Source organism: Camellia sinensis, chromosome 5 (genome assembly GCF_055761805.1).
Source record: "Camellia sinensis isolate YWXY chromosome 5, ASM5576180v1, whole genome shotgun sequence".
Lineage (NCBI taxonomy): Eukaryota > Viridiplantae > Streptophyta > Magnoliopsida > Ericales > Theaceae > Camellia > Camellia sinensis.
The window spans coordinates 187,700,722-187,726,081 of record NC_138965.1 but is presented as its reverse complement, the minus strand read 5'-3'; the positions used below and the strand labels follow the sequence as shown (position 1 = coordinate 187,726,081).

At 38.1% G+C, this 25,360-nt stretch overlaps 1 protein-coding gene across 2 annotated transcripts in view; it reads left to right on the top strand.

Annotated features, from left to right (window-relative positions):
- The window catches only part of LOC114263795 (DExH-box ATP-dependent RNA helicase DExH5, mitochondrial), a 33,177-nt gene that overhangs the window by 6,332 nt on the left and 1,485 nt on the right, over positions 1-25,360 (top strand). Inside the window, exons 7-18 of one of the 2 annotated variants that reach the window (XM_028204383.2) lie at positions 9-168; positions 246-376; positions 3,462-3,629; positions 3,716-3,988; positions 5,977-6,171; positions 21,699-21,902; positions 22,062-22,131; positions 22,244-22,392; positions 24,062-24,367; positions 24,657-24,716; positions 24,879-25,031; positions 25,179-25,289. In XM_028204383.2, the coding sequence (XP_028060184.2) occupies positions 9-168; positions 246-376; positions 3,462-3,629; positions 3,716-3,988; positions 5,977-6,171; positions 21,699-21,902; positions 22,062-22,131; positions 22,244-22,392; positions 24,062-24,367; positions 24,657-24,716; positions 24,879-25,031; positions 25,179-25,289 (1,980 nt within the window). The remainder of the gene's footprint in view (positions 1-8; positions 169-245; positions 377-3,461; positions 3,630-3,715; positions 3,989-5,976; positions 6,172-21,698; positions 21,903-22,061; positions 22,132-22,243; positions 22,393-24,061; positions 24,368-24,656; positions 24,717-24,878; positions 25,032-25,178; positions 25,290-25,360) is intronic. The other variant, XM_082870841.1, reaches the window with a different exon arrangement.

Here is a 25,360-nt window from a genome sequence, read left to right as displayed (position 1 = left end):
CTTTGAAGATTGGTTATAAAGTTCGGCTGGAGGGTATGAAAGGGAGGGACACCCACCTACTCTTTTGCACCACTGGCATCTTATTGAGAAGATTACTGGTAGATAGAAATTTGAAGGGTATAACCCATGTTATTGTCGATGAGATTCATGAACGTGGAATGAATGAAGGTAAAATGTTGCCTTAATGGATGTTATCCTTGAGAATATGGGATGTGGTTTCTAACATGATGCATATTTGATTCTAGATTTTCTACTTATTGTACTGAAAGATCTTCTGCCTCGGCGGCCTGAACTGAGGCTGATTTTGATGAGTGCAACCTTAGATGCAGAGCTTTTCTCTTCCTACTTTGGTGGGGCTCCGACTGTTCACATTCCGGTGAGATGCTTGTGAATAGTGTTATTCTATACATAAGTGAATTAAATCATCTAGAATATTAATTGAGATTCTTTTGCCTCCGTTTAGGAAGTGGGTTGGCTTTTTGGCTTTTTGGCTTTTTTGGCTATTTTAGCCTGGGCTTAAAAGCTTGGTTTGGGAAGGGCTTTTTGGCTTTTTGGCTTTTTTGAGTTTTTTTGTGAGAGAATAATGTAATGATTATGGGTTGGATGTGATGTTTTGTTTGTTATGGCTAAAATAGCCTATTTTGTTTTTTGTGGCTAAAATAGCCAAAAAAGCCCAAACCATGGCTTCCCAAACGAAGCCTTTGTTGTGCTGCTATGCATGTTGCATTTTGTAGTTTTACTAGTAATCAGTAGTGTTGCCCATTTTTAGGCACAAAATTTTGTTTAAGTTAGCTTCTACTTGCGGGTAGCGCATGTCAAGTTCTGATTGATGCTTTAGATTTTTCTAACAGTATGATGCTTAATGATAGAGCCAGTGTTTAATGCATAATCTATGTTTTTTCACTGGATATCATTTTCTGTGGTTTCTTTTGGCATAGTCTTTGAGCTGTCTTCCTGTTTCGATTTCCTTTGATTCAAGGAAATAGGAATGACTGAATCTGGTAATACCATGGTTTATGTGAGTTCAATATTAAAATCAAGGAATCGATTACTCAGTTGAGGCTGTTCTCTTAATAGCAGATGATTTTTTATTTTTATTTTTGTAGTGGAATTGCAGAGTGGATAAAAAAAGGAGTATTTTCTTTTGTTTTTTTGAAATTGCATAAAACATTATTTCTACACTATTTTCTGTGAATGAAGACCGATGATAATAATATATGCCCCACACCCATGTGAGATTGTGTAGGATAGTGTGTGCCTCTGACATTATTAATACTTTAATCATATCACTGCTTAGCCTCTATTGTTGTAAATTGAAATCAATCTGTCGAGGACATGCACAACTAGAATGATGATAACAGATCAATTAGACCCCAAAATGTTTAGCAGGTCACTAATTAAGCCGACATCCTAAGAAGCTTGCTAGCCTTTGGAGCTGTTCTCGTTGAACATCGATGTCATTAATTGGGTGTGCTTGGTGATGGCGCCAAAGTATTTGTGGACTACTTATGGATGGGAACTTTGATTTGTTCCTTAGAGGAGAAAAATGATAAGCAATTGTGGAGTAATTACTTCCATCCTATCCCTACCAGCCTGAAAACCTTCAATGGTAATCAAAGCCTTAGTTTTCTTATTAAATCTGTTGAGGATGTGCACACCTAAAGTGAATTGGGGGAAGAGGGGAGTGGATCATGTTCCTCAAAGTGCTAGAGGAATTGGACCAATCTTTAGGTTCCCCATTGAAAATAACAGCAAAATTAGTAGGATATTACATGACCATAACAACGATCTTTGTTTCTCCTTACTCTTTTCTTTTTTAAAGCCTTTCCTTTCAAGAATCTGATCAAGGATGCCCCTCTCAACATGGTTGTTGGATTTTTTTTTTTTTTTTTTTTTTCTGGAAATAACTTTGAAAGCAATGTGGGCTCAACTGCAAATTTGTCTCACAAAAATCAATAAGGGATTTGCAAATGCCTAATGAAAGAAGGATTGGTTCTTGGATGATTACACAAACTCCTAAAATGCCCAAATAATTATCTTCTAATGACTATTTTTCCTTTTTCCCTCTATGTGAACCCAAAAAATGTGTAAAATAATTTCTTAATATTATGTAAATATCCCAAGTATTGTGAAAAGAAATATAATTAAAAACTTACCAGAACCACCCTTGGCCTGGGCATATAATTACGATTTCTGTTATTATTTACTTGGTAATCCATGTCTTTGTTTGTTGTTTGCAAGGCTTCCTTCAGTGACTTCTCGTACACAAATTAGAAGGTCTTCTTCTCTACACAAAGGAAAAAGGAAGGGGCGGGGATTGTTATTCCCTTTTTTGTTTTTTTGGATAAATAACCAAACTCTATTGAAAAAGCATCAAGGTGATGCAAAAAATACAAAAATACAGATCAACAAAGGCCGGAAAGCTAACTAATCAAATCCTCCACAAAATCTACAAATGCCAAAACATCCGGATCAACAAATAACGTAACCCAACTATATAACACATTAAGAAGCTTCCCCTCCAACCACGCAATTGAACGAGACACCCCCTGAAAAACACGCCTATTCCGTTCTAACCAAATCACCCACATTAAGCAATGGCAAGCAAGCATCCACGCCTTTTGGCGCCTTCTCCCCAACTACATAAAACCTCCACTACAGAACCCAGTTGCACCCAAACCAAACCACAAGTTGCAACAATAAGCATCCAAAGATGATGTGCCAGACAGTGAATAAGCAAGTGGCATCCCTGCAACACAATTGTTTATTGTCTAAGAAATCAGGTAAACTAGAATGTTTATTGTTGTTTGTACTTTGTAGCATATCTTTGCATGAAGAAAGATATTCTAGATGGGTTTATGGCGCACAAACTGGTTAGACTGCCAATTGATGGTTGAATTCTCCTATTGGGAAAGATTTTTGTTTAGGCAAATATACAATTCTGAAAGTGCATGAGACTGTTGAGGGCTGCCATCATTTAATAATTTGGGTTTTTGTCATAATTTCCCCTGCAATATCCTGAGGGCCCCTTATGCATAATGGTTTGACATCATTATCCTCGTTTTGTTTTATGATGATATTTACATACACAAGTAATTGTTGTTTGACTTCAGAGAAAATTTAGGTATTGTAAAAAATCTGAAGGGATACACGGAGTGGGAGTTTCTTTTTAATAATGGGGTATATAATATATATATATATACATATATATTTACATAAAACACTTAAAAAAGTTATGTGTTACTTGTGAGGGTTGTCCTTTCAAGTTTTAGGTCTCATCTTACTTGTTTCTTATTTCATGCTACAGCAATTTTATTACCATTTTCTGGCAGTATTTTTTATCAGATTGCAAAGGATGATACTTTCATTTAATGTGATATGCACATTTAACGATTCTTGTCTGATCATGTTACCTATCGATTTAATATTGAGCATAAGTTTTTGTCTTCTGGTTTAATTAGGGCTTTACCTACCCTGTTCAAACTCATTTCCTGGAAAATATTCTTGAAATGACGGGGTACCGATTGACCCCATACAATCAAATAGATGATTACGGTCAGGAAAAGATGTGGAAAATGAACAAACAAGCTCCAAGAAAGAGGAAGAGCCAAATTGTTTCTGCTGTTGAGGTAGATAAAATTGTGGCAGCTACTTCATAAAATTCATGTTTTAGGATTTCCTGTGCTGATATGTTCTTTTGGAAAAATGTAATTAGGAAGCACTAAGAGCTGCTGATTTAAAGGATTTTTCTCCAGACACACAAGACTCTTTGTCCTGTTGGAATCCAGATTGCATTGGTTTTAACCTCATCGAATATCTTCTATGCAATATATGTGAGAAAGAAAAGCCTGGAGCCGTTTTAGTTTTTATGACGGGGTGGGATGATATAAGCTCTCTGAAGGATAAGCTCCTTGCTCATCCTATCTTGGGAGATTCAGGCCGAGTTTTGTTGCTTGCGTGCCATGGTTCAATGGCGAGTGAAGAGCAGGTAATTTGGACATATAATAATTGTTTTTCCCGTGCTTTGGCTTTGGTCATGTATGCTACTCATCTTTCATGTATTTCAGAGTAATATTAACTAATCCATTAGTGTACCTATAGCTGTGGTGTTTCATTTAATTGATTTTGCTTATCAATTGGTGTTTGGGCATTTAAACATCTTTCTGTTAGTTCAGCAACCTAAATAAGTGTTAGTTGGGTCTTTTGGCCTATAAATTGGTAGTTAGGTCCTTTAGTAGGGAGCTTTATGATATTTTGACATTGTATTTTGTGTGCTTGAGAGCTCTTGTATCTCTAATTGAGATTTTCTCTCTCTAATGAAATCCATTTGTCAAATTTGGTTCATCATCTTCATTTTACTAATTAACATATTTTTGGTTTGTCTCATCATTGGCATTTTGGGTTTTCTAGGTTCAGTTTTATTTTTGAGTTCAATGTTATAGTTGCGATGTTTTCTTTTTTTGGTGCTTTTACATTTTTGTTCTCTTTTGGTAGCTGAGACATGGAAGGAAAAGAAATGTGGAGGAAAAAGTTTAAGGTAGCGTTTGGTAGAGTTTTCTAAATATGATTTGAGAATAGAGTTATATTTTGAGTTTGTGAGTTTTGGAATTATGATTTGAGTGTAAAAAATTTGTTTGGTAAATGAGTTTTGAATTGAGTGCAGAATTTTTGATGTGACATGATATTTAATACAAAAACTTACAACTCATAACCAAACTTACAACTCAAAATTCTATTCAAAGTTCATAAATTTTTTTAAAAAATTCCAATTTTTTTTGTTTGAAATATAAAAAATAAGAGGTGCCAATTGTGTAAAAAATAAAAAAAATTGCACTGTTTTGATCAACCAGTCGGGCTAGACATCCAGGAGAACGACCGGCCGGACGTCCGGGAGGACGACCAGTTAGCCCAAATTTTTCCGCCTTGGAAAGAATTTTCAAAAGTGGGTGTGGAATTAATTTTTGAAAACTATAACCAAACACCATGTTCTAATCAAGAGGTGGAATTACATTTCTAAAACTCTTCCAAACAATTTTTAGGCTGTGTTGGTTTTGATTCTTGAGAGTACAAATTTTGGCCTTTTGAAATCAAAATTTATTTTCTTTAGTTGTCTTTGTGTTTTGATCTACTGACACTGTTGGGTTTGTTTGGCTGGTGAGAAGGTTGAGTGGAAAAAAGGAAAAGCAATTTGAAGTCTTTCATTTATTCGTGAGTGCTGCAAATAGCAACCCACTTTTTTCTTTGGATCTCCACCACTCCATATTTTTATTACATTTTTACCCTAGCATAAAATTCCCATTTTATCCCATCTCTGACATCCCTAATCCTACCCCTACCCACCACCACCACCACCAGCAGCAGCTCCGGCCCACCATCCGTCTCCCCTCCTAGCCCTTGTCTGCCCCTCTCAGCCACATAAGCGGTGGGGGTACCTATCACCGTCCCCAACCCAACACCCATCAGGGATCCAAAAATTAATACTGTCCCCAACACTATAGGGGGAAAAATGGCAAAAACTGCCATAGTAGCTGAGGGGAGGGGTAGGGCCAAACTGCTATTTCTAGTAGTTCATGACTGTTTCCAGGGGGTCTCTAGAGGCGGGACATGCATGTTCATGATGCGTTCCCAACATGTCCAATGAGAAAAAAGTAACATGAAATAGACACGTTATGTGGTGTGTCCGTCATGTGTCCCAGAATATCTGACATATGTCAGATAACTACGACGACTAATTTGAAGTTTCCGTGCTTCATAGAAATCTGCTAATCGGTTTTGTATCTGGCTCGTCTGAGTTTTCCTTGTTTAATTTCACTGGCATATCTTGTTTTATTTTATTTTGCCTTCAGAGGAAGGAAAGGTTTCAAATTTCATTGTCCAGCTCTTTTTAGATACTTCTTGAAGATTAAATTTATATATCCATATGTTTTTTGTTGATTTTTTTAGTTAACTGATTTTTTCTTTTTTAAATGCATACAGAGGTTGATATTTGACGAGCCCGAAGATGGAGTGAGGAAAATAGTATTAGCAACTAATATTGCTGAGACTAGTATAACAATTAATGATGTCGTTTTTGTTGTTGACTGTGGAAAGGCGAAAGAGACATCATATGATGCACTGAATAATACTCCTTGTTTGCTTCCTTCCTGGATATCAAAGGTTTCTGCTCAACAAGTAAGTTATTTTTGCAGTTGAAAAATCAATAAGGGGATTATTGTATTTGTTGTTCATGGCTTACCTGACATTTATTGAATGTTTGATTAATATTTGTCAGGCAAATGGAATCTATTATATTTGTTGCACAGGAAAAAGTTTTTTTTTTCCTGCAAGTGACATTACAGCTAATATTGGTATTCTATTTATTTATTTATTTGATAAGTAATATTGTTGCTCTCTTTAATGTGATGTTGACGGCCTTGTACATGGTCCCCAGCCAGTGGTAGGAGTATTGATTGCCAGCTTAAAATCTTTATTTAAATCCTTGACAAACATGAAAATTTCCAGAGTTGAATTATTGGCACTTCCCAGTCAAGTCAGTCTCATTGACAAACTGAAAGCCGGCAAGATTATTGATTGAAGCCAAAAAGCTCGACGAGTAATTGTTGTTCTCCTGTAGAAAAGACGTGAATTGGCTATTTTAGTTGTTTTTTTTATTTTTTACAAGATGTGTAAAAAACGAGAGAGAAGAGTTGACTTTTTTGTAGTGGCTTTTTGGCTATTTTAGCCAATTGCCAAAATAAGCTGTTTAGTACACACATGAAACGACCACATAAGATGAATGCCACACAACTTTCAGGCACATGCAGGAGGCTGTACTGTACATGGGAGTCTTCTGCGTTTTCGACTACATGAGGGGGCTCATGATACTTCTAATACTGTGGCCTGGATACTCCAACCATAGCAAAGGAATTCAAGCAGCTCATCACATGGAGGGTGAGCAATGCTTAGAATACATGTATGGTCTACTAAACTAGTCAAACTGGAGATTTTCAGTGATACAGACTTAGCCCACATGAGAAAATTATAAGAAACCACGGAAACCAGTTGCCAAATATTTCTTTGGGAACAAGTTATGCCATGCGCACAAGGCAGCAGTTTCTAATTTTCAAACTAGAGGTCAAGATCTTTATCTTGAACTCATAATGGATGACATTATTATTGTAGGAAAATGATCAAAAGACTTGTCCTCCATACGACCCTCTATAAATTTTCCTTTGTAGGACTCTCTATAAAAGAAGAAGTTGGGATTTGTACCACATTATACACAGATTTACGTGGTTTGGCCCAAATTGCCTAAATTCACGAGAGAGAGAGTTTCCACTATGATTAAAATAGAGAATACATGTGAGATAGCCGAAACACTCAAAACCCACACTACCTGAACCCCATTTTCAAAGGTAGTTGAGCCCCTTTCCCACCTCGGTGCCCTTGGTATTTTTTCTCACCCCTTACATCTCTATTTTTTTTTTCCCCTCACCATTCTTTTAATCTCTCTCACAAGAAACCCTATAGTTCACATGACTATTTATAATAATCTACCCACGAGAACTTAATTTCATATAATTAGGCATCCTACTCATATTAGGTTTCTCAGTAGATTCTAAACTCTACTATCCTAACCCAAATGCATGTATAAACCAACTTAATAACTTTATGGGATTCACTTTTTATTACATGGGTGGACTAATTCTAACAATCACCCCTTCCACCCATGTGGGGTAAATTTTATATACATCCTCCAACTTGGATGTCGTAGTTTGCATGAAACACTCCACTCTCACCTAGAAGATATTGTGAACACTCCACCTTCACCTGGAAGATATTGTGCCCCTTTGAACCAAGTGCCCACATTATTCGCACCTCATGCCATAGTGCTCAAATGTGTCCATCGTAGCTTCCTTTGTTCTCATGCTCGAGCCCATGAGAACCGTAGCACCTCCCTAAGGTGTCTCCACTACCACGGACCAAAACCTTCATAGAAAAGAGAATCGCGTCCTCCCTTGGTGTACACCATCTCAGATTCTATGCCCGAAGCTTCCTTTTATGAACATCCAGCAACCCGTTGTCTTCCTATTGGTGACCACCAAATATCCCTACAATTGTTGCTCACCAATGTTCACCCACGACTCATATTATTCGTCTGATGCTTGACAGTAACTCCCCTCTTGTCACAACATACTTTATGAGCCTGTACAAGTTGCCAATCATGATGCCCGATCAAAAAACACCGTCTGATTGTCCCCGCAAGGACTAGACTTCCTGGTTGATTGAATTAGATTACTCCTAGATCACCCTTGATCACCTGCGGTCAAACCTGATCACCTAGATCACCGTTGAATCTGTCCAATCCCTTTAAACCTGTTCAGAATCTGAAAATTCTGATTGTACTAATGAATCCACAACCCCTGAAAACCTTGAGATCTATTTTGCTTTCTGCCATGTTTCTTCTTGCGGAAGCCTTCATTAGATTTGAGCATTTTTTTTCCCTGTATCACCGGGATTTCTCTCTTTTGTGTGAATCCTTCGTGTGCAGTAATCGCACCCTCTGCTAACCGTATCTAGAATCGGTAACCTTTATATCTGATTTTACTTTTTGGGATTTATTTTATACCACATCCTACCAACGCAAACAGAAGTACACACACACACCAAAGAGAAAAATTGATCACACAAAAATTTATGTGATTCGGCCCAAATTGCCTACCTCCACAGGCGAGAGAGTTTCTACTATGAATAAAATAGAGAATACATGTGAGACGGATGAAATACTCAAAACCCACACCACTACCTGAATCGCATGCTCAAGGGTAGTGGAGCCCTTGGCTCATCTCGATACCTTCGGTATTTTTTCTCTTATCCCTTACATCTCTATCTTTTTTTCCCTCACCACTCCTTTAATCTCTCTCATATGAAACCCTATAGTCCATATGACTATTTATAGTAATCTATCCACGAGAATCCTAGTTCCATATAATTAGGTAATCAAATTCTATACATATTAGGTTTCCTAGTAGATTTTGAACTCTACTATCCTAACCCAAATACATGTATAAATTGTTGGAATAGGAAATAAGTGATTGTATTTTATTATTCTTATTTATTCCTTTGGTTGGAGTAATTGGCTGGCCCATATATTATGCCCTATGGCACTCCTGTAATTACTCAGTATTATTAATATAAAAGGGAATGAAGTTTAACTCATTTCCTAATTACTTCTCTAAACCTACATAGTATTAGAGCCAAAACCCTAGCCCCATCTCTCTGTTGCCTTTCCTCTCCCGTCAAAACAGTCCAGATCAACCACTGTAGCCCACACCCAGCCTACCTACAGTCAAACCCCAGTCCCCACACCTTTGCCCAGCTTTCTCGACAGCCTCTTAGGCGTCGTCGACCGTCCTTCTCCCCTTGTAGGGGGCTATCAGCAGTTCTTCTGGCTTCCTAGGGAGTTGTCGGTAGTCCCTCTAGTTTCTTAGGCCTCTGTCGGAACTCCCTGGGGGGTTGTCGGTAGTCCCTCTGGCCATTTGGGCCTCGTCGACCAGCCTTCCGTCTGCCTCTGCCTCTGCCTCTGCCTCTGTTGCCATCTTCAACTTTGACTCTTGCCTCTAGGTCTACCTTCGTCTGTCTTTGTCTCCCTTCGTTTTTAATGGTTGGTTATTAAACACCCTTTAATTCTCTTTCACAAAAAAAAAAAAAAAAATCATAGTTCTTTATGCATTTCTAGTTACTATTGTGCTTGTTTCTCCACTCTCATCTTTCAGGTTTGTGATTGGCATTGTGATTGAGGAATAGTTAGTAGTGTCCCCATGGCAGATTTAACTAGTGAATCTACTACCTCTCAGGGCGAGCGTTATGTCCTCCCTTCTACTATGATTGATACCCTCCACACTGGCCTTAGAATCACCACCTCTCTATTCAATTTTCAGAATTACCTAGCGTGGTTGCAGTGTCTGACTATTTTTTTAAAGAGCAAGGGGAAGATGAGATATGTTGATGGGCTGGTTCAGGCACCCAATATTATCGACCCTCATTATGACCAGTGGGAGATCACCAATTCTCTGATTATGGACTAGTTGATCCATTCTATGGTTCCGGAGATTGGAGAGGGCTATTTGTCTATGGACACTACCCAGGATATTTGGGAGGCCGTAGCAACTACTTACTCCAGGAAGGGAAACTTCTTACAGGTGTTAAGAGTTACGCCGCTCCATTGAAAGGTCGGTACAAGGTGAGCAGATTATCCTCCAGTATTTGACCTTCCTTAGTAATAGGTGGAAGCGGCTTGATCATCTTCAAGATTATAAGCCTGTCTGTCCCACTAATTTTGCTGGTTACCGGAAGTTTGTGGCGCAAGAGCGGCTCTTCAAGTTCTTGGAAGGCCTAAATGTGGAGTATGATCCGGTTCAGAGTAGGGTACTTGGCATGGATGTGCTTCCTTCTCTCCAGGAATATTTTGCTTTTGTGCAGAATGAGGAGAGTCGCCGTTCTGCGATGCTTTCTTCTGCTGCTACAGATTGCTCAGCCTTGGTTTCTGCACCCTCTCGCGATGGTGACCGTGTGACTCGTGGGTCTTGTCCTTCATCTGAGAAGGATAATCTGTACTGTGACTACTGTTGTCGACCTTGCCACACACGAGGGACTTGTTAGAAGCTGCATGGCACTTCCTCTGGTGGCCGAGGCAATCGTCCTTGTACTCGCGGAGGTTGGTTTGGTCCTAGAGGCCACGAGGCCAATGCACGAGCCCATCTTTCAGACACTGTTGAGCCATCATCTTCTTCTCCAGTTGTCTCCTCTGCTGCTGATGTTTCGGGGTTATCTGCCTCAGATTTTGAGATTGCTCTTCGCCATTTGCTAGACCGTCACGCCTCCACTTCTGCTACAGGTGCACCCTCTTCTTCCTTTGCCAGTTCAGGTAACTTAGCTTCCTCCCCATGTGCATTGCTATCTCATACGACTGTACTATGGATTATTGATTCCCGTGCTTCCGACCATATGTCCGGCTCCTCTAATTTATTTTCTGAGTATAACTCCTCGTCATGTCAGGAAAAAGTGCGTATAGCTGATGGTACCATTTCGCCTATGTTAGGGAAAAGTTTAATTCATGCCACCTCTTCCCTTCCTTTGTCTTCTGTCCTTCATGTTTCCAATTTCAGCGTTAATCTTTTATCTTTGAGTCGTATTATCCGTGACTTAAATTGTAGCGTGACCTTTTTTTCTAATCATTGTCTTTTTCAGGACCTTATCACGAGGAAGAGGATTGACAGTGGTAGAGAGGAACATGGGCTCTACATTCTGGATCAGACAGACAAGTTGGCTCATTCCTCTATTTAGTTGCCATCCACTAAGGATGACATTTGGCTGTGGCACCGTCGCTTGTGACATCCCTCTTTTTTTATTACTTAAGCATTTATTTCCCTCTGTTTTTGAGAAAAATAATGTGTCTGATTTTCAACGTGAGTCTTGTCAATTTGGAAAACAACACAGAGCCTCTTTTGCTTATTGTATTAATAAAAGTTTAGTTCCTTTTTCTTTGATTCATTCTATTGTATGGGGGCCATCTCATTTTGTGTCTTTAATTGGTCAAAAATGGTTTGTTACCTTCATAAATGATTGTTCCCAGGACACTTGGGTCTATTTGATGAAAGATAAAGTGAAGTTTTTTTTGTGTTGCAAAACTTTCATAAAATGGTTTGTACTCAGTTTGGGGCGGTAGTCAAAATTCTACGTTCTAATAATGGGGGGGAGTATATTGACTCTGGTCTTGCCACTTACTTCGCCACACATGGCATTATTCACCAGATTTCTTGCACTAATACCCCTCAACAAAATGGTGTTGCAGAACGCAAAAATCGCCATCTCCTTGATGTCGCTCGTTGTCTATCTTTTGAGATGTGGGTTCCTCGATCCTATTGGGGGGAAGTAATTCTCACTGTTGCTTATTTGATTAATCATCTTTCTACCCAAGTCCTTCACAAACAAACACATCTTCAAGTTTTGTTCGGGTCTACCCCTTCCGGGTTCTCCATTCCTCCTAAGACTTTTGGCTGTGTTTGCTTTGTCTATAGTCATTCACCCACTCGTGGTAAATTGGATCTTAGGTCTCTTAAGTGTGTTTTTCTGGGTTATTCTGTCACCAAAAAGGGTTATAAGTGTTGTTATCCTCCCACTCGCAAATGATTTGTCTCCATGGGTGTCACTTTCTTTGAGTCTCAGCCTTACTTTCCGACCCTCCTGGTCTCACAGTCATCCTTTCAGAGGAAGCCTTGGTGTGAAGAGATTCTCGTTCCACTTCCGCCAGTGGTTGAACAGATAGAGGATGATGAGCCAGTAGTTGTTGAGGAAAAGGAAGCATGCAAAGTTTATATCAGGGACAAAGACAGACAGCAAGTCACCTGGATGCAAGAGACTACTTTCCTTCCTCTACTGGTAACTTCTTCTCCAGATGAGTGTCCAGAGTCGCCCCTTCTTCTGAGAGTCCAGGTAATTCTGATTCTAGTGTTTCTATTCTTGTTTTGTCAGATCTTGATGTTCCCATTGCTAATAGGAAGGGGGTTAGGTCATGTACTCAGCATCCTATTAGCAATCATGTCTCTTATTCTCATCTAAAGCTTTTCTGTCTAAAGTGTCTTCTGTGAATCTACCTACCAATTTTCAGGATGCTCTCTCTATTCCTGAATGGAAGCATGCCATGATGGAAGAGATGAGAGCTCTCAACAAAAATGACACTTGGGAGTTAGTGGAGTTACTTAGAGGGAAAATCCAGTTGGGTGTAAATGGGTGTACACGGTAAAACACAAAGCATATGGTTCCATAGAACGGTACAAAGCAAGACTAGTTGCTAAGGGCTTCACTCAGACTTATGGGGTGGATTACCAGGAGACATTTGCACCGGCTGCTAAGATGAATTCTATAAGAATCTTACTCTCTTGCTGCAAATTTGGATTGGCCACTTCATCAAAGAATGCCTTCCTTCATGGAGACCTAGCAGAAGAGGTCTACATGGATATTCCTCCTGGTTTTGCGGATGCTAAGTCCAACGGTAAAGTATGCAGGCTCCGAAAGTCACTTTATGGGCTAAAGCAGTCTCCTAGGGCTTGGTTTGAAAGGTTTGCTCAAGCTATGCTGAAATATGAGTTCAAGCAAAGTCAAGTTGATCACACCTTGTTTGTGAAACACTCCTTAGATGGTAAGACCACAGCTCTTATTGTCTATGTTGATGATATTGTTCTGACAGGAGATGATGTTGAGGAGATTCCTCGTTTGAAAGAATATTTAGCCAAGGAGTTTGAAATCAAAGACTTAGGCTATTTAAAGTATTTTTTGGGCATTGAAGTAGCTCGATCCAAGGATGACATCTTCATATGCCAGAGGAAGTATGTACTTGACTTGTTGAAGTAAACTGGAATGCTTAGAGGTAGACCATGTGATACACTTTTAGAACCAGGCCAGAAATTGAGTGAGGATCAAGAGGGAGATCCACTGGACATGGGGAGATACCAGAGACCATTCGTGTCCAGACATTGCCATTGTTGTGAGCATGATGAGCCAGTTTATGCATGCTCCTAGAGCTTTCCACTTGGAGGCAGTTATGAGAATCTCGAGATATCTGTAAGTCTTCTCCTGAAAAGGGTCTTTATTGCCATCTCAGTGTGGAGGCATTTACTGATGCAGATTGGGCTGGATTAGTCACTGACAGACGATCAACTTCCGGATACTACACATTTGTTGGTGGCAACCTAGTAACATGGCAAAGTAAGAAACAAAATGTGGTTGTTAGATCTAGTGCTGAGGCAGAATTCAGGACTATGGCTCAGGGTGTATGTGAGTTACTATGAATTAAACTATTGTTGGGTGACTTGGGAATCCATCAGATTGAGTCCATGCGACTATACTGTGACAATAAGGTCGCAATCAACATAGCTTGTAATTCAATTTAACATGATAGAACTAAGCATGTAGAGATTGATAGGCACTTTATCAAGGAAAAACTCACTACTGGTATCGTATGCATTCCCTTTGTGAAGACTGGACACCAACTAGTCGATGTTCTTACCAAGGGGTTAGGGAGCAAACCATTTCATGGCATTCTCAACAAGCTGGGCATGAGAGATATCTTCGCACCAGCTTGAAGGAGAGTGTTGGAATAGGAAATAAGTGATTGTATTTTATTATTTTTATTTATACCTTTGATTAGTGTAATGGGTTGGCCCATATATTATGCCTTATGGCACTTCTGTAATTACTCAGTATTATTAATATAAAAGGGAATGCAGTCTCACTCATTTCCTAATTTCTTCTTTTCTCTAAACCTACATAAACCAACCTAATAACTGTATGGGATCCACCTTTTATCACATGGGTGGACTAATCCTAACGATGGTACCTAATGAAATAAGGTATTTCTCTGAATTAGTCATATTTTTTATTTTAATCTAATGAAATGACATTCCAAGCCTTAGAAGTGCCTCGTGCATTTCAAATATTGTCTTGGCATACTGTCACAAGTTGACCTTTCAAGTCCAACTCTGTGATGGTTGCATGTGTGGTGACCTTTGGAGTGCTCAAACAAGGCCTTTAGGGGTGCTCATGCACGTGGCATTGAGATTCCAAGTCAAGTGGTTTGACACATCCCAATGTGGCTTGGAGGATGGCCCCGAGTAGTCCAATGCGTGCATGTCGAGTAGCACACCCAACGGCCCGCCTAGCACAATACCCGCCCAAGCTTGCCCATTTGTGCATGTCAGGCAGTCTGGTGGGGCATTTTGGCTAAACCTTTGTCATAGGGGTTTAATGGTCAAATGATGGAATTCGCTATTCCAACACACTAGATAATAGTAACCCTATGAGTTCAATTTTTGGCATAGGGTATATTGTGAAAGGGCATGATTACTATTAGCCAAACGATGACATAATTACTTTAGTACTCAGGCAATGTGGGACTTCGCTTCACAGTGTACACATATCATAAAGTTGAAGATTATTAGTTGCAATGTACATGTTTGAATGTCATGCTTTGGTTCTCGTGACCTGATTGTGCGATAAGGAGTAAAGGGATTGGAATGAAACCAAGGCCAAACCGGTCAACGAAATGTAGAAAGGTCTTAAAGAGGTTAATCCAATCAAAGGTTCAAAGGTAGAAAAGTCAACAAAACTAGTCAAGTGGGTCAAACAATCCGCAACTAACCAAACAACGTCCAATTCTAGAAAGTAATTAAATGATACATTCTATAATTTCCCATGGAATCTTATGCAATCTCAACCCATACATTTTATCAAAACCTCCTTTCTCATCCCATTTTCACAAAATTGAGCTTGAGGCTCTAGTTTCCAATGCACACAATTCATTATTCTCATTCAATGATTTTTAGATTTGTGTATTAATTAGTGACTCTCAAACACGAGTTACCTAATCCCCACTTCTTGTGCTACTAATCTCAAGGATATTTGGTAGCTACATTGCTCTGGTTTCCAAACTTCAACTTACTCATTCCCAAACTCACAAATTCAATTTTGAAAACCATTTCGAGGTTTACCCATTTCATCTCAAAATATCCATTTTATTTTACAATTTGAGTTTTCAACACCAAAAGCAATGCTTGAAGGCCCAATTTACGTTTCAAATATGCATTTCACAATTTGATCCTATATTTCCAAAATCTCACAATTTCATCAAAACACCCTACATGAGATTTTTAACAATGACTCTATTTACAAGTTGAATATAACCTTTCTCATATATTTCCAACACATAGTAGATAATAGTAATCATGCCTTTTTACAATATATCCAGTCATCATGTTAATCAACATATACGTAAATTTTGAACATTTATTGTAGCCTACGAAGCATGGATACTCCAAAATCGGTGCCGTGGCGGTGTCCGACACGCAGACACATCGGGGACACGTACGGGACGCGCCAGATTGCGTGTCCCTTTAATTTAATGATTTTTTGGTAGGGGACACAGCTGGGACACACGTGTCCATATCAGGACATGCCATGGGACACGGCGGGGCTTATTTTTAAATTTGTTATATTTATTTGGGGTCAAAGTGTAAAATTTAAAAAGTTTTTTAAAAAAAAAACAACGATGTAAAGCCCTAATCGAACAAATGAAAGAGTGAAGGAATAGAGTCAGACCTGCGAAGACCCTCTCTCTCAGTCGAAGACCTCTGATCTAGTCGTCTCAGTCTCTTATCTCAGTCGATCTGCGTCCAGTCTTGCTCCATCTAGTCGTCTTTCATCCAGACGACTTCGAAGGTAAGCCCCCCTCTCTCTTACGCTCGCTCTGTCTTTGTCTCTGTCTCTCGCTCTCTCTCTGTGCTCTGGTTCTCGACTAAGTAAATTGATTTTTATTTTTATTTTTTTATACGTTTATATATACGACTTTATTTTTTTTGTAATTATATGTTTATATATCTAAAACTGTATTTTTTTTTAAAAAAAAAAAGCTATAAGTTTATATATATATATATATAGTATGTAAACCTTTTTTTTTTAATTATTTTTTTTAATCCTTCTAATGTTAATGTTTATTTATAATGGTTATAATTTATAAGAAAAATGTCTAGTTCAAATTCTGCCAATGACACACAATCTGCCTTCGATGCTGAAGATGATAAGCCACTGTGGAAATATGTGACTAGATTAGAAATATCTGGTGCAAGAGGGGGGAATTGTACTTTTCAATGTAACTTTTGTCGGGCTACACGTAAAGGTTCATACACTAGGGTAAAAGCCCATTTGATGCAAATTAAAAATCAAGGGATAAGAGTGTGTCCAAAAGCAGCAAGTAAGGATAAAGCTGAATTTGAGAGAGTAATTGCAGAAGCAGAGTTGAAATTGAAAAACTCTAGGTTAAAGAAAGTCCCATTGCCTCTTTCTAGTTCAAATGCATCATTAGGTTTATGTTTCAATTACTCCGAGGAGATCTATGGATCAAAATGGAAGAGGTCAACTGCTATAGGGAGTGGAAGTAGTAACCTTGTCATGAAGGCATTTAACATTGGGGCTCGAGAATGATTAAATAGTGAGATAGCTAGAATGTTTTATTCAGCAGGCTTGCCATTTCATTTGGCAAGAAATCCTTACTATGTTAGTGCATTTACTTTTGCTGCAAATAACAATGTATAAGGATATGTACTGCATGGGTATAACATGTTGAGAACTACATTGCTTCAAAAAGAAAAGATAAACATTGATAGGTTGTTAGACCCTATTCGAGGCACATGGAGAGAGAAGGGTGTGAATATAGTCAGTGATGGATGGAGTGATTCCCAACGAAGGCCATTAATAAATTTTATGGCTGTTGCTGGAGGTGGGCTTATGTTTCTTAAAGCGGTTGATTGTTCAGGGGATACAAAGGATAGTATTTTATTTCCAACTTGATGAAGGGAGTAATCATGGAGGTTGGGCCTAAAAATGTGGTTCAAGTCATTACAGATAATGCCCCAAATTGCATGGCCGCGGGGTACCTAATTGAAGCACAATTTCCTCACATCTTTTGGACTCCTTGTGTTGTGCACACCCTCAATCTTGTCTTGAAGAATACTTGTGCTGCCAAGAATATGGAAAATAATTCAGCTGCATTTGAAGATTGTAATTGGATTAGTGAGATTGTGGGTGATGTGATGATGATCAAAAATTTTATTTGTAATCATGCCATGAGGTTGGCAATGTACAATGAGTTTGTGAGTTTGAAGCTTCTTTTAGTTGTCGAGACACACTTTGCTTCTTTCATTGTCATGCTTAAAGAGGGTCAAGTTGATAAAGTAAGGTTTCCGAACGATGGTAATCAGTGACAAATGGAGTTGTTATAGGGATGATGATATTGGTAAGACCAAGTTTATGAAGGATAAGTTGTTGAATGACTTTTGGTGAGATCAAGTTGACTACATACTTTCCTTTGCTGCTTTATTTATGACATGATTGGAGTTTGTGACACCGATAGATCTTCTCTTCACTTAGTTTATGACATGTGGGATACAATGATAGAAAAAGTGAAGATGGTGATATATAAGCATGAAGAAAAGCGACTAGAAGAAGAGTCTACATTCTATAATGTAGTACATCAGACTCTTGTAGACCGGTGGAACAAGAACAACACACCATTATATTGCTTGGCACATTCATTGAATCCAAGGTGATTACAACATAATTTACTATTTTTATTAATTTAAGTTTAATATTATTCTTTCACATTTATAATGAGTAATACGTTTTTTTCATTTTAGGTATTAGAGTGATGTGTGGCTTTATGAGAATCCAAGCTGAGGCCCCCCACATAGGGATGAGGTGGTCTGCCTTGAGAGAAAAAAGTGCTTGAAAAGGTTCTTTGATGATCCAATGGAGCGCACCAGAGCGAATTTGGAGTATGCTAAGCTCTCAACCAAAGAAGGGCCATTTGCTGACATTGATTACCTTGGAGATAGATGTGATATGGATCCTCATAGTTGGTGGGTTGTTCATGGCGCATTTGCACCCACTCTTCAATCTTTGGCTTTAAGGCTACTTGTGCAATCTCCTTCTTTGTCATGTGTTGAGAGGAATTGGAGTATGTACTCTTTTATCCATTCAATGAAAAGAAACAAGATGACACCCCAACGTGTAGAGGACTTGGTTTTTGTTCATAGCAACCTCCGTCTTTTATCAAGGAGAACCCTACAATACCTTGAAGGAGAGACCAAGTTATGGGATATTGTGGCGACACATTTGATGATATTGGGATGCTTGAGGTTGCAAATCTCTTACTTGATGAACTTGAGATGGAGGTTGTGTTGTTTACAAATGATGGAGGTACAAACGAAGAAAAAGATGGTGATGCTAATGCTAATGATGATGAAGACGTGCAAGAAATTGGATCTACTTGAAGTTTTGGAAGGCCAACTCTTTTTTTTTTTTCCCTCTTATTTAGTGCTTTTGTGAAGAATATTGTTGGATGTTGAATGTTTTCTCTTTATATTTATTGTTGGATGTTGAATCTTTTGCCTCTCTTATATTTATTGAATTAATGTTACTATGTTAGTCTATGATGCACGGACACGGGACATGACACAGACACGTGGACACGCAATTTTTCAAAAAATAGGAGACATGACATGCTGGGGACACGTTTAATATATATAATTTTATTTATTTGTTATATGTCTAAAATAAATAGAAAATCATTAATTCTTATACAATTACAATAATAATAAAATAAATAAACACACTTTTTAAATTTTTTTAATAGAAAATGAGTGTTTTTAAATAAAAATAATTTATTCTATGAATTTTAGGTTTAACAAAAAAATAAGGATAAAAAAAAGAAAAAAGAAAAAAAAAGAGAGGGAGAGAGAAACGGGAATCAAGAAAAAGAGAAGAAAAATAAAAAAGAGAAACAATAGAGGAGAGAGAGAGTGAAATCAAAAAGGCATAGAGAGAGTCAGAAAAGGCAGAGACGAAATGGAGGAGAAGAGGAAAATGCAAAGAAAAAGAACAGAGAAAATGGAGATAGAGAAGACGAAGAGAAGAAGGAGAAGATAAAGAAGAATACCTTAGTTTCTTCGATTGACAGGTTAGGCTTCTTCCTCTCCCTCGATCTCTTTCTCTCTTTCTTTATCTCCTCTCCGCCCTTGATCTCTTTCTCTGTCTCATCTCCTCCCTCGATCTCTTTCTCTGTCTCCCTCGATCTCTTTCTTTTTCTGTCTTCTTTCCAACAGTTAGGGCTTCTTCGATCCACTCACGCGTGTCCGGAAAGTGTCTCGGCGTGTCTATGGCGTGTTCGACTGGAAAATTTCAAAAAAAAAAAGGGGACATATTAGAGAGAGTGTCGGACATGTGTCTACTGCTTGTCCGACGCGTGTCCTTGTTCGACACTCGTACGTAGGGCCTGGGAACGTGTCGGTGCTTCATAGATGTTAGTGTTTGTTAATTTTGATTTAGGATGAATGTAATATAAATCTACATAACACATAAAAATATATAAAAAAAATAAAATAAAAATTCGCCGTGTCCCCATTTTTTGGAAATTTCTGTGTCCTGTGTTTCGTGTCCGTGTCTGTGCTTCATAGATTGTAGCTCATTCTACTTAGTTCCATGATGTGAAGATAATATATGAAAAAAAATCAACATTTGACAATTCTCTTTCCAAATCGTCATTTTGAGGGTTCATATGGGAAATTAGCCTTTTTGTTTGTTTGTTTGTTTTGTTTTGTTTTGTTTTGTTGGTAAATAAACAAATTTTATTGAAGAAGCATCAAGGCGATGCAAATAATACAAAAATAATCAACCCACACGCCCAAAAACTAACTAATTAAATTATCCACAAAATCTACAAAAGTCAGCACATGCGGATCCACCGAAACCGTTACCCAACTATGGGAAATTAGAATTATTTGAGTATATCATTGTATTCATGAATTTAAAGCTATTTTTCATAGGTAAAAACACATTCCTAACATGAAATTCAAACCAAAATTTAAGGCATGCAATTTCTCGAAGTTACTCTACCATTTCATATGGAACCTACCACACAAACACTAAAATCTTATATTAAACAAAAGCAGAAGAGAGAGAAACCCTAGAAATGGAAAGGTGACGAAATTCAACTTTGTCCAGATGGATTTGATGCTCTCGTCGCTTAAGACTTTTCTCTTTCAGTCTTTGCACAAATTTAAGCTACCCTCCAAAAATGGAGTTATATAGATGGAGTAGAGAGAATTAGAGAGGGAGAAGAGAAAATTTTAGAGAAACAAAGTGTCTTGAGTTCTGAGGTGGGTATTTATACGTGTGTAAAAATCACTGTTTAGGGCAGAAAATCACACACATCTGCAGGAGTTTATTTCTGTTCAGGTGGAACAATCCAGAGTCCAGAACCTCTGCCTGCTGATGACCTCGACTCATGTGGAGCTTTCTTGCCGCTCAGGCAGAGCCAATGTGTTGCTTGGGGAGACAACTCTCAAATCCATCCCCTCTACTGCCTGCGTCTGCTCGCATGGAGCTACCTTTTGCAAAACCTGAAGAAAACACCCCAAGTCCAATAGTAACCATCCCCTCTACTTCTCCAGTTAGTTATAATGGATATCGTGCCCGGGGTTTCTTCTTTGAATAGTACAATAGAATAATACCTTCATTGCTTTCAGTAGGTGTCAATTTTGTTGTTGGCTGATGTAGCAGTATTTTTTTTGGCAGCCTACATTTCATGTCACCCAAAAAGTTCTATTAAATCAAGCATATATTTGAAATATTGTACAAGAATTTTGGCTTAATGTGACAGATTTCATTGTGGAATTGTAAGAAGAAATTGTACATTGCAGACCCAATCTGGGTAATCTGCAAATGTGAGCTTCACGTTTTACCTTTTTCTTTCCACCGGGTTGCTGGACATGTTTTATATGAAATGGCAACAAAAGAAGAAATGAAGTAAGCGAGGAAGAAAACCACATTTCCTATAAAATGATGTCATTCTCACTAATATAGTTCCTATAATTATCGGCATTTTAGTTGTATTGTACCTAAAGCTAGGAACTATACCAATCTTTTGTGCATGTTTGAATGTGAAGTTGTGTTATTTGCTTTATACAGAAAGTATACTATATTTTCCTGCTACTAGGTGTTTAGATGGAGGAGCATATCTGTTATGCACTCGCTATGTTTTTTGCTAATTTGTTTGGTTTATCTACACTAATAATATCTTTCTTTTCTGTGTTTTATGGAATAATTAGAGAAGAGGAAGAGCTGGCCGTGTTCGACCAGGAGAGTGCTACCATCTTTATCCCAAATGTGTATATGATGCTTTTGCAGATTATCAGTTGCCAGAAATTTTGAGGACACCTTTGCAGTCACTTTGTCTGCAAATCAAAAGTTTGAAACTTGGAAGTATATCTGAGTTCCTATCTAGGGCTTTACAGTCGCCAGAATTACTGGCGGTAATACTCGATGATATGTTAGCTTATAAATTCTTTGCATCATACATATCATCTTTCGGGGTTGTTCTTGTTTGTAAATGTTTTCCCTACCATTCATGCATGCCTATTATTTTCATGTGTAACACAGCCATGTAACTCTTGGATTCAATTTTATTGTAGGTTCAAAATGCTATTGAATATTTAAAAATTATTGGGGCTTTGGATGAGAATGAAAATTTGACTGTTTTAGGTATGCAAATTTGCGTTATCTTTCCTTATCCATTTTGGTATTTACAGATTGTACGAACTTTAATGTTTCTCTGTTAGAATATTTAACCTCATGTGGTCTGAGCCCTGGACAGGTCGCTACATGACGATGCTTCCGATGGACCCCAAACTTGGAAAGATGCTAATACTTGGTGCTGTATTCAATTGCCTGGACCCAGTGTTGACTGTCGTTACCGGTCTTAGTGTCCGAGATCCATTCTTAACACCAATGGACAAGAAGGATGTAAGTCAAGCTTCCCATCTTTGTATGATTAGATGACGGTCGCATACTTTTTCTTGGATAGGCTCAGGCTAAATGATTCATTCTCTTATTTAGATGTTCTTTATAGCTTGCACTTGTAGCTACACTATTGTACATTTAACTCTTTTGTTTAGTTGAATGGATTCACCATAGATGCTTGTTTGGCTTATTTAGATTCTTCTAGGAAAGACTGGCGCCCATTCAGAAATGTGGCCTTTTTATTCTGTACTCTTGTTCCCCCCTCATTGTAGCAATAATTGTATTGAGCAGATTAATTTTGGATTTGGTTGTGATCTTTGTTGTGAGGTGAGATGGTGATTGTTTTGACCTACCCTCAGTTACCCTCTTCGGGTAAGCTTTAATTCACTTAGACTACTTCAATGACAATACAGACTTGCATAATGGGTTAGTGTTGTTTTACTTTTTGTCTTATTTTTTCCTCTTTTTTTGGGGTGTGGGGGTGTGTAGTACAGTGCGTGACCGGTTGGAAAACCGACCTAAGATAACCATATTTATACATCACATGAATGAAATTCTCTCTGCTACAGTCCTATGATAAAAATATTTTCTGTTTCCCTCCTTCCTAGATCAAAAAGATGTGCTTTGGACCTAGTTTACAATTTTTTGTGCACGTCTTTATAATGAGTTGTTAATAGCTTCAAGATGACGCGAACCATTCTGTCATGTACAAACTTCAGTTGGCAATTTATTTGGTTCAGGTATATGAAGCTTTTCTTAACCTTTCAGCATTTTGAGTATTATATAAATAACCAAATTAAAAAGTCATCTTGTGGCTTCTCACTCACAGTGCTTGTGTTCACGTTCAGCTAGTAGTGTCTTCACATCAAATCAAGCTACTCGTCATTAGTGAGTATTCTGTGTCGTGTCACACAATCTTGAAAACTGTTCTTATCTGATCTTTGTTTGTTGTTGCTTCATAACTCTTGCAAATGCATTCATCAAATTGTCTTTTTATGCTACTGTTATCATCCTCAAGATAGTTACCTCTCATCCCTATGAACATCATTGTTCAAGTTATTTTCATTTCTTTGCACATTCTTCCTCTGATGCACAAAAGATGTACTGGAGGCTGAACCATTGTGTAAGCCTCTTGAGATTGTTAACTTTCTTCTACTCTACGCATTTTCATGTTATTGTTGCGACTTGCTACATTGAGCATTTTCTCATTTATATTAATATATCTAGTTCACAATCCCTATTTTTTGGGGGGCACAGTACATCATCTCAGTGGGAGCCTATGATCTTTAAGTCCATAAATGGCTTATAGAGACGCCTTTTGTTTCTTTGTAAAAATCTTTACATATGTTCATCCATATGTTTTTGGGTAGTTTGGTTCGAAACTTACAGTTGCAATGGTGTGATGCTTTGTTATTGACTTTTTCTTAGAGGGTGAGGTTTGTTGTTTGTTGGGCTGGTTATGAGGTGGGGTGGTTAGGGAGTAATGGGTAGTTGGATCTGGGGTTTGCATCTAATTTTGATAGTTGGTTTTATCCACTCAGGTATGATATAATGAAATTGAAAAGCATATTAATATTACATAAGCTCTTGTTTTTGTATATCTGCAATGTTGCATTTAATGTATACTTATCCAAAAAGGGAGGGCAATTGATTTGTGTGTCTCTCTTTGCAGCTAGCAGAAGCAGCAAAAGCACAATTTTCACGTGATTACAGTGATCACCTTGCTCTTGTCCGGGCTTATGAGGGCTGGAAAGAAGCTGAAAGAGACCTAGCTGGATATGAATACTGCTGGAAGAATTTTCTGTCTGCTCAATCAATGAAAGCTATTGATGCTCTGCGAAGGGAGTTCTACTCCTCACTTAAGGATACTGGTCTTGTTGATAGCAACAATGCCACCTGCAATGCATGGAGTTATGATGAGCATCTCATTCGAGCTGTTATTTGCTATGGCTTGTATCCTGGAATTTGCTCTGTTGTGGTAAGCCATGATATCCATGACTGTTGTACTGATCATATTTTTCTTTTTTTGACATCCCTATCATGTGGCTTAAAACGGAAATGCTTTTGATGCCTGATCTGCTCAATTCATCTCCTGGAATCATTTTGTACTATGCAAGAAAGTGTGCATCTGTTTTGTTAATTTAGTAAATGAAAGATAAATAGGGATTTAACTATAGAACTTGATGGAATGATTTGGCAAGATTTCTGTGTATAATTTTTGTTACTTCATCTAATCTATGCGAGTGCTGACATATATGCATTGGCAGCACAATGAAAAGTCATTCTCGTTGAAAACAATGGAGGATGGTCAGGTGCTCTTGTACTCTGTAAGTTTCTCCCTTGAGTACCAATTTAGTTTCAGTAACAACTTAACCCTTGTTCTTACTATGAATACCCTTGTTCTTACTGTGAATTGAGATATTATTAACTGGGTATTTTGATTGATTCCACTATAATTGCATATTATTTTCTTCCTGTTATCTGCCTAGAACTCCATCAATGCTCGAGAATCTAAGATTCCGTACCCATGGCTAGTTTTCAATGAAAAGATCAAAGTGAACTCTGTTTTTCTTCGAGATTCAACAGCTGTTTCTGATTCGGTGCTGCTCCTATTTGGTGGAAGTATTTCAAGGGGGGATACTGTAAGTTTCTTCTTTTTGTGATTACTTACTGGAGTTCTCCCTCTTCCTCACTCCCTTGCTGGGATAGACATGCACATGCATTTGTGCATGTTGTGGTTTTATTATTTTTTATGATGATTTGGTGGTATCATTTTCTTGATTTTACAGGATGGCCACTTAAAAATGTTAGGAGGATACTTGGAGTTCTTCATGAAACCAGCCCTAGCAGAAATGTACCAAAGCTTAAGGAGAGAGCTTGACGATTTAATTCAGAACAAAGTAAGTGAAGCTTCTGTTCATGTTATAGGGAAAACTACACTTTTCCCCCTTGAACTATTACTTAGTATCAC